Source organism: Somniosus microcephalus, chromosome 23, assembly GCF_052327205.1.
Source record: "Somniosus microcephalus isolate GS21.2 chromosome 23, FLI_Smic_1.0, whole genome shotgun sequence".
Taxonomy (NCBI): Eukaryota; Metazoa; Chordata; class Chondrichthyes; order Squaliformes; family Somniosidae; genus Somniosus; species Somniosus microcephalus.
The window spans coordinates 6818601-6834275 of NC_141009.1; the positions used below are offsets into that span (position 1 = coordinate 6818601).

General features: G+C 46.7%; 1 protein-coding gene across 3 annotated transcripts; it reads left to right on the plus strand.

Annotated features, from left to right (window-relative positions):
• The first annotated feature begins 706 nt into the window (after positions 1-706).
• On the plus strand, positions 707-14952 carry exosc2 (exosome component 2). Of its 3 annotated transcripts, none has more exons than XM_085965311.1 (9): positions 707-990; positions 5336-5437; positions 6665-6710; positions 7473-7562; positions 8824-8889; positions 10484-10552; positions 11593-11769; positions 12737-12865; positions 14805-14952. In XM_085965311.1, the coding sequence occupies exons 1-9, from the start codon at positions 875-877 to the stop codon at positions 14883-14885; spliced, it is 876 nt and encodes a 291-aa protein (XP_085821437.1). In that variant the 5' UTR covers positions 707-874; the 3' UTR covers positions 14886-14952. The 3 variants fall into 3 exon arrangements, with proteins under 3 accessions (XP_085821437.1, XP_085821438.1, XP_085821439.1); XM_085965312.1 differs by lacking the exon at positions 707-990 and adding an exon at positions 1115-1253; XM_085965313.1 differs by lacking the exon at positions 707-990 and adding an exon at positions 2712-2731.
• The last annotated feature ends 723 nt before the right edge of the window (positions 14953-15675 follow it).

Here is a 15675-nt window from a genome sequence, read left to right on the forward strand (position 1 = left end):
AAAAAGTTGGAGATGTAACAGATTTTAAGCAAATGCAGAGGCAGGGAAAGGGGGCGGGGAGGAAAGAACAAAAGGGAAGGTCTGTGATCGGGTGGAAGACAGGAGAGATTAAAAGACAAATGGGATGATGGTGCAAGGCGAGAGATGGTAATGGGACAAATAAAGAAACAAAAGATGGGTCCAGAGGAGGTGTAAATGGGAATGGCAGAATCATCAACAGTTTTTGTCTGGAAAAAATAGGGACAGAGGTTATGGTCTGAAATTGTTGAACTCAGTGAAGGCTGTAAAGTGCAAGGTGTTGGGGTTGGGTCACACCTCAACTAATGGATCTGGAAACCAATTAATTTACAACATCGTACCGTGTTTGACAAATTATTGACTAATTAACATGAAGCCCATGTTAAAGATGGGATGACTGAGTTTGTTGTTGGATTGACCGGACACAGACTCAAAATGGCGGCGCCCACCATTTCCAGACGCCCTGATAGGGACCGACCCCGAATTACCTCAGACTTTATATTGTTATGAACCAAGAGTAGAGCGTGCTAAAATATACGGCAACAATTATTTCTACTGTCTGAGTTGGTGCGTCGAAAAGCCGCCCGATCCCCCAACACGACGTCGTGTAAAAGATGGCGCCGATTAGTTAGCAATAAAAGGGGCAAAGAAAGCCGTTTGCCAGTAACTAACATGGCGGCAGTGGGAAGGAACCAACTGTTGGCCCGTGAGAAACATTGCGCCTGAAGCCAGGGAAGGCGGTCTGCCAATAGGGAACATGGCAACTCTAGTCGCAGGCAGACAATGGAGGGATTGCCAGCATTAAAGATGGCGATTGTATTAAATATTGGCTGAAGGCGGTTCGCCAATAATAAAGATGGCGGTGGACATTCGCTTGGTGACGGCGCGAAAACGTGTTTCTTTACCGGCGGAGGTTAATAAACATCTGGTGTCGCCTGGGGACACGATCACCACCGACACCGGCTTCATGAGGTAAAATTGGATAAAAAACTGAGGTAAAGTGCGGTTTAAAAAGTGGCGGTGAAGCGAGAAGGTAGAGAGAGGCGCGGGCTCTCAGCCTGTGGACCGCGGGTGTCGGCTCTTCTCGTCCCCACGCCGCTCAACAGCTGCAGATATTTTACAAACTCTGCCTTAAGACAAATAAAAGGCAACTAATGGACCGACAGCAACTGGACACACTGACCACTGGAGCCCTTGACAATGATCCAAGTGGGATGTACCACACTTGGCGTGCTGTGAGCATTTCTAAAATTATCAGAAGGATGTAGAGGCACTGGAGAAGGTGCAAAAAGGATTTGTTAAAATGATACCAGAATACAGAAACTTTTTTGCAAATTTGCAGACGACACAAAGCTGGGTGGGAGGGTAAGCTGTGAGGAGGATGTCGTGAAACTCCAGTACGATTTGGACAGATTGGGTGATTGGGCAGAAACATAGCAAATGCACTATAATGTGGATAAATGTGAGGTTATCCACTTTGGTGGCCAAAAACAGGAAGGCAGATTATTATTTGAATGGCAATAGATTGGGAGAAGGGGAAGTGCAAAGAGACCTGGGTGTTCTTGTGCACCAGTCGCTGAAGGTAAGCATGCAGGTGCAGCAGGCGGTTAAGAAGGCAAATGGTATGTTGGCCTTCGTAGCAAGAGGGTTCGAGTACAGGAACAGGGATGTCTTGCTACAGTTGTACAGGGCCTTGGTGAGACCACATCTTGAGTATTGTGTGCAGTTTTGGTCGCCTTACCTGAGGAAGGACGTTCTTGCCATGGAAGGAGTGCAGCGAAGATTCACCAGGCTGATACCCGGGATGGCAGGAATGACGTATGAGGAGAGATTGTGTCGATTGGGCTTATACTCACTGAAGTTTAGAAGATTGAGAGGGGATCTCATCGAAACCTATAAAATTCTGTCAGGCCTGGACAGACTAGATGCAGGAAGGATGTTTATGATGGCCGGGGAGTCCAGAACCAGGGGTCACAGTCTAAGGATACGGGGTAAGCCATTTAGGACTGAAATAAGGAGGAATTTCTTCACCCAGAGAGTGGTGAACCTGTGGAATTCTCTGCCAGAGGGTGGTGGAGGCCAGCTCATTAAATATATTCAAAAAAGAGTTGGATATATTTCTTAAGGCTAAAGGGATATGGGGAGAAGGCAGGGACAGGGTACTGAATTTGGATGATCAGCCATGATCTCATTGAATGGCGGAGCAGGCTCGAAGGGCCAAATGGCCTACTCCTGCTCCTATCTTCTATGTTTCTATGTTTTTTTTCAAGGGGTTACCTTATAGAGAAAGGGAAAGACTAACATTTCTCCAGTGCCTTTCACAACCTCAGGACATCCCAAAGCGCTTCACAACCCATGAAGTACTTTAGAAGTGTAGTCACTGTTGTAATGTAGGAAACTCAGCAGCCAATCTGCGCACAGCAAGCCCCCACAAACAGCAATGTGATAATGACCAGATAATCTGTTTTTTAGTGATGTTGTTTGAGGGATAAACATTGACCCCAGGACACCGGGGAGAACTCCTCTGCTCTTCTTCGAAATAGTGCCATGGGATCTTTTACGCCCACCTGAGAGCAGACGGGGCCTCGAATTAACAGCTAATCCGAAAGACGGCACCTCCGACCGTGCAGCACTCCCTCAGTACTCCACTGGGAGTGTTGGCGTGGATTATGTGCTCAGGTCTCTGGAATGGGACTTGAACCTTCTGACTGAGGTGAGAGTGCTGCCCACTGAGCCACGGCTGACACTCTTGAAATCTTTAAGATTATGAAGGGGTTTGATAGAGTAGATATAGAGAAGATATTTTCACTTGTGGAAGAGACCAGACCTAGGCATCCTTAAGTATAAGCTCGTCACTAATAAATCCAATAGGGAATTCAGGAGAAACTTCTTTACCCAGAGAGTGTCAAGAATGTGGAACTCGCTACCACAGGGTGTATCATCATAACATACAGCTCAGAGGAGGCCTGTCGTGTCACTGCTGGCGAATAGCATAGGTACATTTTGAAAAAGGAAGAACTTGCATTTAAATAGCACCTTTCACAACCTCTGGACATCCAAAAGTGCTTTATAACCAATGCAATACGTTTGAAGCGTAGCCACTGTCCTAATGTAGGAAACGCGGCAGCCAATTTTTGCACAGCAAGGTCCCACAAACAGCAATGAGATAAATCACTAGATTACCTGTTTTAGTGATGTTGGTTGAGGGATAAGTATTGGCCCAGAACTCCCAGGCTCTTTGAAACAGTGCCGTGGGATTTTTTTAAGGGGAAACTAACTAAACACACGAGGGAGAAAGGAATCGGCTATGCTGATCGGGTTCGATAGAGGGGTGGCGGGAGGCACGTGTGGAGCATAAACAGTTGGGCCGAATGGCCTGTTTCTGTGCTGTACAGTCTATGTAATTCCATGCAAGCCCTTGGCAACACCTGTCTTTCGGGCATAGGATCATATAAAAATAGAACAGGAGGAGGCCATTCTGCCCTTTGAGCCTGTTCCGCCATTCAATTAGATCATGACTGATCTGTATCTTGACTCCACCTACCCGCCTTGGTTCCGTAACCCTGAATACCCTTTTCGCTGGTTGGGGCAACTAGGACAAGGGGATATAACCTTAAAATCAGAGCCAGGCCATTCAGAAGAGGTTCGGAAACATTAAAAGCAGTAGATGCTAGCTCTATTAGTAACTTTAAATCTGAGATCGATAGAATTTTGCTAGCCAAGGGTATAAAGGGATATGGAACCAAGGCGGGTGGATGAAGTTAAGATGCAGATCAGCCGTGATCTAGCTGAATGGCGGAACAGGCTTGAGGGGCTGAATAGTCTATTCCTGTTCCTATGTTCCTGACAAAAATCTGTGTCTCAGTTTTGAAATTATCAATTGACCCCCAGCCTCAACGGCTTTTTGAGGGAGAGAGTTCTAGATTTCCTCTACTTTGTGTGAAGAAGTGCTTCCTGACATCACCCCTGAACAGCCTGGCTCTAATTTTAAGGTTGTGCCCCCTTGTTCTGGACTCCCCCCCCCCCCCCCCCCCCCCCCCGAGACCAGAGGAAATCGTTTCTCCCTATCAACTCCTTTAATCATCTTAAACATCTCAATTAGATCACCCCTTAATCTTCTAAACTCAAGGGAATACAACCCTAGTCTGTGCAACCTGTCCTGTGAATTTAACCCTTTTAGACCTGGTGTTACCAGGGCTGCCACCTTGCTATGGTAGTTTTTTGGGGGCGGGAGGGAGGGGGGGAGGAAATCTTGGATTAATCATGGTTGACGATGTAATGTCGAAACTTATTTAAATCATAGTCAAAGCCAACGACATGTTTTGTAGGGCAGTTCAGACCGACGCTGGGTGTTGTCTTTTGGGGGGGGGCATAGGAACAGGAGTAGGCCATTTAGCCCCTCGAGCCTGTTGTTTTATTCATTCCTGGGATGTGGGTGTTGCTGGCAAGGGCAGCATTTATTGCCCATCCCTAGTTGCCCCTGGAGAAGGTGGTGGTGAGCCGTCTTCTTGAACCGCTGCAGTCCGCGTGGTGAAGATACTCCCACAGGGAGGGAGTTCCAGGATTTTGACCCAGCGACGATGAAGGAACGGCCGATTATATTTCCAAGTCAGGATGGTGTGTGTCTTGGAGGGGAACTTGGAGGTGGTGGTGTTCCCATGCGCCTGCTGCCCTTGTCCTTCTAGGCGGTGGAGCATGCGGGTTTGGGAGGTGCTGTTAGAGCCTGTTCCGCCAGTCAGTGAGATCACGGCAGGATCTGTGACCTAACTCCATATACTCGCATTTTCCCCATATTCCTTAATATCTTTGGTTAACACAAATCTAGCAATCTTCGGTTTAAAATTAACAAGTGACGAAACTTCAAAAAGTACTTAATTGCCTGTAAAATGCTTTAGGATATCGTGACAGACACTATATAAATGCAAGTATTTTTTTCTTTTTTAATTGGGCAGTGAACAGGCTCTTCATTAACCGATTGGATCATTCTTGACTTTTAATCAAACAACCCTTTTTTCCCCCCCTTTCCCAACTCCAATATTTTTATAACGAATAAACTATTCTAAGAAAATGAGAAATAAGCACACAATTTACTTTCCTAACGCTCCCTACGATTTTTCTCCTGGGCTGTTTGCAGCAGTGTCTGGGACATTAATCTTTAATTCATGGAGAATCCAGGGCAATCCTGGTGGGTTGGTAACCTTAGTTGGGAGGGGAGACAATACCGGCAACTGAAATGGGCTCCTTCCCGGGTGTGTGATTGTGCTGGATCTTTGTGCAGGCTCCTGTCACTTTATAAATCTTTCTTTTTTCCCCCCAGAGGCCATGGTACGTACATGCAAGACGAGAAGCTCATTGCGTCAGTCGCTGGGGCGGTGGAAAGAGTGAACAAGTTGATATGCGTCAAGCCACTTCAAACAAGGCAAGCCTTTAACACTTATCACTGGGGCGTGCGTGTAGTCATCGAGTAAAAGGCAAAACCATTTAATTAAAAAAATTTAAAAAAAGTTTTGTTTCAATTTCACAACCAGTGGCTGTATTACAATCTTACCACAGAAGGAGGCCATTTGGCCCATTGTGCCATCTTTTGAAAGAGCTATACAATTGGTCCCACCCCCCTGCTCATTTCCCATAGGTCATTCTGAGGTCTTTTTTTTGTGTTGTAAATTCCCTTTTTTTTAATGTGCTGTAACTCCACGGAAAGAGCATCTCTGATCTTCAGTCCCTCGCCAACACCCTACTCTTCTTCAATCTGTGTCATGGAGTCTTTTCTGTCCACTTGAACGGCAAGTGGGGCCTCGGTTTGACATCGGAGCCAAAAGACGGCACCTCCAGCAATGCAGCACTCCCTCTCGGGACTGCACTGGAGTGTCCGCATAGATTATGCACTGAAGTCCAGGAGTGGGCCTTGAACCCACAGCCTTCTGACTCCAAAGTGACCCTGCTACCACAAGCCAAGCTGACCGAGTAATACTCTTTAGGGACAACGGTCTATATATGACTGCTAATCAGGTCACTGGTTTATGGTGACTGCACAGGTCAAATTCTGTGTTTTAATAGTTGGGGTCCTGGGATTTTACTGGTGGTTTGGAGATTGCGTTGTGCGATTCCATCCCTTTTACCATGAAAACCAGAAAGCTGTTAATGATTTAAAGGAAGAGCTTGCATTTAAACCAGAAAAACAAAACGACAACTGTGAACTAAAGGAGCATAAAGATGATCAACAGCGACTCAGTAAAACGTCCCATGGCGCTTCACAGGAGAGTAATCAGATAAAATTTGACACCGAGCCAAAGAGAGACATTCGAGCAGGTGACCAAAATGCTTGATCAGAGGTAGGTTTTAAGTAACATCTTTAAAGGAAGAGAGGGGTGGAACGGTTTAAGGAGGGAATTCCAGAGCTTCGAGGCACGGTTGCCAATGGTGGGGCGAAGGGAGTGGGGGGGGGATATGCAAGAGGCCAGATTAGGAGGAGCGCAGAGTTCTGAGGGTTATAGGACTGGACGAGGTTACAGAGATGGTGGGGGGGGTGAGGGATTTGAACACGAGGATGTGAATTTTAAAATTGAGGTGTTCTGGACTGAGAGCCAATGTAGGTCTGCGAGCACGGGCTGATTAATGCTGTAAATCTGAATTTGTATTTCTCTAGATATAATGGAGAAGTTGGAGATGTTGTCGTGGGCAGAATCACAGAGGTAAGTTAAAACCGCTGGGCAGAGCTTAATGACACTTCAACCTTGAAGTTACTCTTTGTAAATTCACTATCCATTTTGGAGGGTCTAAATACATCTTGGGATGATAAGTAAAGAGGACTGCAAAACTGTTCTAGGTGCGGGGAAGTAAAATGCACTCAACCGGGCCGCTAGTGTTTTTGGGAAGACTGGGGCAGATTGTTTGAACCGGTCTCCCTGCCAATTAGATGTTTGTAATGAGCAACAATGTACGAACCTGAAATTTTACACAAACTTCGAGTTGAAGCGAGTGTTTGTTTTCATCGGAACTGAGGCGATGTGCTGAGTGTTCGCTGTGATGAAGAGACCCAGTAAAAGCTGACCCAGGGAAATTGTTCAGTAAATTGAAGAGTTCAAATACCCGGGGGGGGGAAGGAGAGAGATTTAAAAACGAGGGAGTCGGAAGTAAGAAGGGCAGTCGGGTGAAGGTTTTTATTTTCAAAAGGTAGGAGAATGAAGTTCCAAGGGAAAGGGCATTGAAACCCCAAACGGTGCCCCTCGTATTTTACACCACCTTGTAAAGTACTTGGACACCTCTCTGCATGCAAGGCATGTTGCTGCTGTAGAACTTCTTGATGTTCATTTCCCTGCCCACCTTTTGGGGTACATTTCCCCCACCCACCTGCCCTTGTCGGGCACAGGGTCAAGAACCTCTGACGTGGAGAGTCACAAGGCTGGGCTCAAGTCTTACAAAAAAAGTAACTGAACCTTCCTGAATAATTGTAGGTGCAGCAGAAGCGATGGAAAGTGGAGACCAACTCCAGACTAGACTCTGTACTGCTCCTCTCGTCTGTTAACCTGCCCGGAGGGGAGCTGGTAAGTAAAAGAAAGACAGACTTGCATTTCCATAGCGCCTTTCACGACCTCGGGACGTTCCAAAGCCCTTTTACAAGTGTAGTCACTGCTGAAATGTGGCAGCCAATTTGTGCACAGCAAGATCCCACAAACCGCAATGTCATGATGACCAGATAATCTGTTTTTAGTGACGTTGGTTGGGACCAACGTTCTCGCTAAGCTGTGCAGCCACGCGGGTGTCTGGAGGTCTTGCGCAGACCGCTTACTGGCTTTTGAATGGGGGATTTTGCGCATGTGCAAGATTTTGAATCGCCTGCGCCGCCCGTTAAGGGGGACAGCGCACCACCCCCCCCCCCCCCCCCCCCCCCAAAAAAAGGGGGAAAATTGGCCAGGACTCCCCTGCTCTTCGAAATTAAGTCCACCTGAAGGCCGACGGGGCCACGGTTTAACGTCTCGTCCGAAAGACGGCACCTCCGACAGTGCGGCACCCCCTCAGTACTGCACTGGGAGTGTCAGCCTGGATTTTTGTGCTCCGGTTTCTGGAGTGGTGGATGTTGTGCACTGTGGATGTTGAGTGTACTGTGGATACCATACAGGTCACTGCACCCAAGAGTAATTCATCCCAGATCTCTGTTAGGAACCCTGCTTCTGTCTGTATCCTAGGCCAGGAGGATGGGGTCAGTCTCGCTTCTTGATCTAAGGCTGCCAGACTGATACCTGGGATGGCAGGAATGACTTATGAGGAGAGATTAGGTCGATTAGGCTTATATTCGCTAGCGTTTAGAAGAATGAGAGGGGATATCATTAAAACTTATAAAATTCTAAAAGGGCTAGACAGACTAGATGCAGGAAGGATGTTCCCAATGGCGGGGGAGTTCAGAACCAGGGGTCACAGTCTAAGGATAAGGGGTAAGTCATTTAGGACTGAGATGAGGAGGAATTTCTTCACCCAGAGAGTGGTGAGCCTGTGGAATTCTCTACCACAGAAGGCAGTTGAGGCCAACTTTTTAAATATGTTCAAGAAGGAGTTAGATATATTTCTTAAGGCTAAAGGGATCAAGGGATATGGGGAGAAAGCAGGGACAGGGTACTGCGTTTGGATGATCAGCCATGATCTCATTAAATGGCGGAACAGGCTCGAGGGGCCGAATGGCCTACTCCTGCTCCTATCTTCTATGTTTCTGCCTTGAATGGTGTGTGCGGGTTATCCCAGTAATGAAGCATGTCTCCTGGGCTAACCTCTCTTTCTCTTCCCCTTAACACAAGCTTTGTCTCCTTACAGAGAAGAAGGTCTGCTGAGGACGAGCTGATGATGAGGGACTACCTGCAAGAGGGAGACCTGATTAGTGTATCCTTTCCACTGACCAGCGTGAAGTTCTTGGGGCTGACTCCTCAATCGGGCAGTCCCGGTGTGAAATGGCACTGCTCAGTAAACTGTGGGCCTGGGTGCCTCGCTTTCTGCCTACTGATTTTAAATGGGCATCAAGTCAGGATCTCGGGCTGCGATTTCCCCAGCGCCACTCCTCGCCAGGAACGCCCTATCAGCTCTCGAGAATAGGAATTTTAAACGCACTTAATGAGACTCGATTCACCCTTGCAGTATAAAGAGCTTTTGATCGATGAGAAGAGGGTTTTTGCAAAACATGCCGATTTAAGGAGTCCACTCGCATTGAACACAAATTAAATCGGTTCACTTTAAAGAGAGAACAGTTTTGTGTTTAAAAACAGTGACTTTAGTTCATCCCCTATCAACCCCACCTGAGATCTCCCTTCAGTTAACTAGGCTGTGGTGTGAAGCTACCACAGTAATGCCAGCTCTCCATTGCTAATCTCTCTCTCTCTCTCTACTATTGTGAGGTTCTCCGTCAATTGCCCAGCCATGAATTAGCCACTGGGGGACATTTTGAGTTGAGGTTGGCATTCAGACTTGGGCCTCTAACATGAAACCCATTGTCTGAGAGAGGGCGAAACCCTAAATCACGAAAGAGAGACAATTCGAGCACTGTACGACTGAACAGTCGTGCAGCATCTCTTGAGTCCTTCAATAGTGTGTGGCATCCATAGGAACAGGAGGAGGCCATTCAGCCCCTCAAGCCTGTTCTGCCATTCAGTTAGATCATGGACTGATCTGTACCTCAACTCCATTTATCCACCTTGGTTCCGTATCCCTTAATACCCTTACCTAACAAAAACCGATCAATTTCAGTTGACCCCCCAGCCGCAACAGCTTTTTGGGGAGGGGGGGGGTGTTCCAGATTTCCACCACACTCTGTGAAGGAGTGCTTCCTGACGATGCTTCTGAACGGCCTAGCTCTAATTTTAAGGTTATGCCCCCTTGTTCTGGACTCTCCCAAACTAGAGAAAATAGTTTTTCTCTACCCTCTCAACTCCTTTTTTAATCATCTCAAACCCTTCAATTGGATCACCCCTTAACCTTCTATACTCAAGGGAATGTAAGCCTCGTCAATGCAACTTGTCATCGAATGATGCAGCACAGGTGCCGGCTCTTTGGTCGAGCTCTCCAATTAATCCCACTCCCCCCCCCCCCCCCCCCCCCCCCCACTCTTTCCCCACAGACCTGCAAATTTTTCCCCTTCAAGTATTTCTCCAATTCCCTTTTTGAAAGTTACTATTGAATCTGCTTCCACCACCCTTTCAGACAGCGCATTCCAGACAATCCACATTCGCTGTGCAAACTGATTTTTCAGTATGTCGCCTCTGGTTCTTTTGTCCTCGTAATCCAGCAACGAAGGGATGAATCATCCATAAGTGTGATCATCATTTGTGTAAATTATTACTCCAATGGCAGTGAATAGGGCAGTTGTCACATACCATGAATAATTTATAAATATAAAAGTAATTTGAAAACAGCGAGCCAAATTTTTCACTTCAATCGGTTTTTGCTCTCTGTTCGTTGGTGATCTTCCTTATCACACATTCAGGCAGAGGTACAGGCTGTATTTGCAGATGGTGCTCTGTCCTTGCACACCAGGAGCCTGAAGTATGGAAAGGTAAGGCAGCTTCTAATGATGCAGCTATACACAAAAAGTTAAATGCTTGAAACTGCCATACAACCGCAACTTGCATTTATATAGCGCCTTTTAATGTAGTAAAACGTCCCAAGGCGCTTCACAGGAGTGATTAACAAACAAAATTTGACATCGAGCCACACAAGGCGATAGTAGGACAGGTGACCAAAAGCTTGGTCAAAGAGGTAGAAACATAGAAGATAGGAGCAGGAGTAGGCCATTCGGCCCCTCGAGCCTGCTCCGCCATTCAATGAGATCATGGCTGATCATCCAAACTCAGTACCCTGTCCCTGCCTTCTCCCATATCCCTTGATCCCTTTAGCCTTAAGAAATATATCTAACTCCTCCTTGAATATATTTAATGAATTGGCCTCCACTGCCTTCTGTGGTAGAGAATTCCACAGGTTCACCACTCTCTGGGTGAAGGTTTTAAGGAGTGCCTTAAAGGAGATGGGAGAGAGGCAGAGAGGTTTAGGGAGGGAATTTCAGAGCTTAGGGCCTCGGCAGCTGAAGGCACGGCCGCCAATGGTGGAGCGATTAAAATCGGGGGATGCTCAAGAGGCCAGAATTGGAGGAGCACCGAGATCTTGGGGCTGGAGGAGGTTACAGAGCTAGGGAGGGATTTCAACACCAGGATGAGAATTTTAAAATTGAGGCGTTGCCGGACCAGGAGCCAGTGTAGGTCAGAGAGCACAGGGGGTGATGGGTGAACGGGAATGATTTTGGATTGTCTGTTATGTCTCCGTTTTATAACATTTCCACTTCAACGCTTGACTGATTTCCTAAAGCTGCGGCCTGCCTGAATCTACTGGCCACGCACGCAGCGAGGAATTGGAACAGATCGCTGCTGTCAATAAACAGTCGGCTGAAACCTGTAACAAAGTAAACCGGTTACAGGGCTTCTGTCCCTGTCTGGTGTACGGTACATTTAAACTGGAGTTATTACCATGTGCAAAGGGTATTCCTATATCAATTTTCTTGTTAAAACATTTTTTTCTCCAACCTTTGTTGTCTGTGGTCAGCTGGGCCAGGGGACGCTGGTCCGAGTCTCCCCTTCCCTGGTAAAACGTCGGAAGACTCACTTTCACAACCTGCCCTGTGGAGCGGCCATCATCCTCGGGAATAACGGCTACATCTGGATTTATCCAATTGCTGAACAAAAGGAGGACGAGGCGGGAGGATTTGTGACAAATTTTGAGGTAAGGCACCAGGCATGTTCTGGGAGGGGGAGGGTGGTCTATCAAATAAAAGTTGGCAGCACTCTCCAGAGCAGCACTGGGCGAGTTCAAGGTAGCTTTTGAGTCCTAGAAAAGAAAGAAAGATATAACTTCTTGCAGTACAACTTCTGATCAACTCGCACTCCTTAATGAAGGTGTCGACCGTGGCTCAGTGGGCAGCACCCGCGCCTCGTGAGTCAGGAGGTTGTGGGTTCAAATCCCGCTCCAGAGACTTGAGCACAAAAATCCAGGCTGACACTCCCAGTGCAGTACTGAAGGAGTGCAGCACTGTCTGAGGTGCCGTCTTTTGGATGAGACGTTCAACGTGGCAGCCAATTTGCGCACAGCAAGCTCTCGCAAACAGCAATATGATGATGACCAGATAATCTGTTTTAGTGATGTTGGTTGAGGGATAAGTATTGGGCCAGGACACCGGGGAGAACTCCCCTGCTCTTCGTCAAAGTAGTTCCGTGGAATCTTTTGCGTCCAACCGAGAGGGCAGATGGGGCCTCGGTTTAACATCTCATACGAAAAACGGCACCTCTGACAGTGCAGTGCTCCCTCAGTGGTGCACTGGGAGTGCCAGCCTTGCTTTATTTTATGCTCTGGTGTCTGTCGTGAGACTTGAACCCACAACCTTTTGACGCAGAGACAAGAATGCTACCCACTGAGCCCCGGCTGTGAGATAAAGTCTTCAGTCTCCTGTGTTTTGTCAACTCCAAGACATGAATTTCAGTTCAGTTCAGTCCAGCGATCTAACTCATGGCAGTACGTCATCCCCTACGTGTGGAAGACTTGTTTTAAGTAAGATTTAACTGTTTTAGAGCGACTCTTTGTCCTAACATGGACATCGAGCCGATTTACTGCAATGTCGCTTTGTGTGTAAAAGGTTCATAAACACGACTCCATCTTAAAACGTCAGTGCTCCTCCTTTTGCTTCTCATTACAGCCAGTTCCTATATCGGACAGAGAGGTGATCTCACGACTCCGCAACTGCATCCTAGCCCTGAATATCCACAAGATGCTGCTCTATGACACCAGTGTCCTGTATTGCTTTGAGGCTTCGCTGCATCAACAGGTAATATTTCTGACACAGGCTGGCTGTGAAGGATCTGAAACTTTATAAAATGTCTTCAGTCTTTGCGTTCGTCTCGTTTTCTCAGTTTGTCTAACTCACCATGTCACACTTTGCTCCAATTGGTGATTTTCATTTTTTTATAGGCTAGAAATGACTCCGCGATGTTATTGTTTGAACACTTAATACGCTCGTTTCAAATCCCCCTCTCCATTGTTTTAAGGGAGGCTCTGACCTGTTTACTACAGATGCTTTCGTTCAAATAGCAGAAGGAAGAATTTTTTTAATTTGTTCGTGGGATGTGGGCATCGCTGGCAAGGCCGGCATTTATTACCCATCCCTAGTTGCCCTCGAGAAGGTAGTGGTGAGCTGCCTTCTTGAACCGCTGCAGTCCGTGTGGTGAAGGTACTCCCACAGCGCTGTTAGGGAGGGAGTTCCAGGATTTTGACCCAGCGACGATGAAGGAACGGCTGATATACTTCCAAGTCAGGATGGTGTGTGACTTGGAGGGGAACTTTGGGGTGGTGGTGTTCCCATGGGCCTGCTGCCCTTGTCCTTCTAGGTGGTGGAGGTCACGGGTTTGGGAGGTGCTGCCAAAGAAGCCTTGGCGAGTTGCTGCAGGGCATCTTGTAGATGATGCACTGATACAAACATATGATCACATTGGTCACTAATTTACAGACTGGCATCTCTTAGAAGAAACTTATTCAACAATCACTTGCATTCATATAGCGCCTTTAACGTAATAAAACATCCCAAGGCGCTTCACAGGAGCGTTTATAAAACAAAATATTTGACCGAGCCACCTAAGGCGATATTAGGGCAGATGACCAGAAGCTTGGTCAAAGAGGGAGGTTTTAAGGAGCGTCTTAAAGGAAGGGAGGGAGAGAGAGACAGACAGAGACAGAGAGGTTTGGGGGGGGGGGGGGGGAATTCCAGAGCTTAGGGCCCAGGCGGCTGAAGGCACGGCCGCCAATGGTGGAGCGATTCAAACGGGGATGCTCAAGAGGCCAGAATTTTAGATGCGCAGATATCTTTGAGGGTTGTGGAGCTCTGGAAAATTAGAGATAGGGAGGGGCGAGGCCGTGGAGGGATTTGAAAACAAGTTATTGTGGAGTATTTTAAACCAACACTCCACACACAAGGTTTTAGATCGATAGTCAAGTTGTCTTTATTGCACCGGTGGGGAAACAGTCTGCTCTGTCTTAGCCAGACCTTTCCAAATTGTTACAGAAAACACTACATTGTTCTACATTACAATAAGCATGGCCACCTCATGTTAAATTCATTCCTGTCACCTGATCGGATCTTGGCCCACATGCACCTTCACGGATTGGTTACGAATCTTAATATAAACATGTGTAAGCTGCCTCCTCAATCAATCACTCAAACTGCTGAATGCTAATTAAAAGATACCTTGGAATGTAATCTAGGTAATAAAGTTCTTATGGGCAGTTGAAATGCTGGACATGCTGTCTCCATTTAATTGTTTTATATCTCTCCAAAGGTCAGCTATCTTTGACCACATCTTTATGGATGTGGTCTTTCATGTTAGTCCCTGTCCTTACACTATTCAGTGAAACTGCCAGCGATGTCAGTTTAACTCTTTTCCCCACTGCACAAGTTCTTAACCAGGAGCCAGGTAAGCGAGCTAGGAATAGACCAGCCACTGTCATATAATTTGTGCGTGCGTGCGCGTAATGCACCGCAGGTCAGTTAGCAGCTGTTAAGGGAAAAGACACTTCAATGGTTCGGATGTGAAACTGCAGGATTACGCACGTCAGTAACGTGCTTTTTTCAGGCTTTCCCTGAATCGTTTAAGCACCTGTAGAAGTGAGTGATTCATTTTGGGGGCAGGAGAAACAGTCCGACAAAACCAGGTGAGGGTTTGTGTGGTACCTGTAAATTCCACTTGCCCAAGTTGTTTCTGTTCTGATTGCAGATTAAAGATATTCTGAAGCCAGAAATAATGGAAGAAATAGTGATGGAGACAAGACAACGCCTAATCGATCAGGAGGGATAACGCCAGGCATGGACTTTTTTATATTTTCCCTGTAAAATATTTCGAATAAAACTTTACAATAAGCTAAGCTGGGCTTGTCTCTGGATCACAGAAAATGTAAGTAACCCTCATCCAACAAACCAGCAACAACTTGCATTTATACAGCGCCTCGAACATCCCAAGGTGCTTCACAGGAGCGATTATCAACCAAAATTTGACCGGCAGACCAGGCTGCCAAGAGAGGACAGGATATGCTCTCACTGCAGTCAGGGAGTGGTGGAGACAGAGATGCACTTCCTCACAGCTTGTGGAAAATATCAGGGCATCAGGGAGAATTTCTACCAAAAATTCTCAAATATGCCCTGAATTCAGAAATTTGAATGACGACCAAAAACTCCCATACCTACTAGGGGAAGAGAGAAACTGTGTAACACTAGCGGCACACTATGTTACAGCTTGCCATAAACAGAGGGACAACCAGTAAACCTAAGAAAAGAGTATATACAAATTATACGAATGTATATTTATACACTCGGATATATCTGTTTATACACTGTACGAATAGAACTGCGTTTATGTGTTCAACCATAAATGTATTTCGATGCTTTGGCAACATAAGATGTACCTTATCATGCCAATAAAGCGATTTGAATTGAATTGATATTAGGGCGACCAAAAGCTTGGTCAAAGAGGTAGATTTTAAGGAGCATCTTAAAGGAGGAGAGAGAGGTTTAGGGAGGGAATTCCAGAGCTCGGGGGCCCAGGCAGTTGAAGGCACGGCTGCCAGTGGTGGAGCGATTAAAATTGGGGA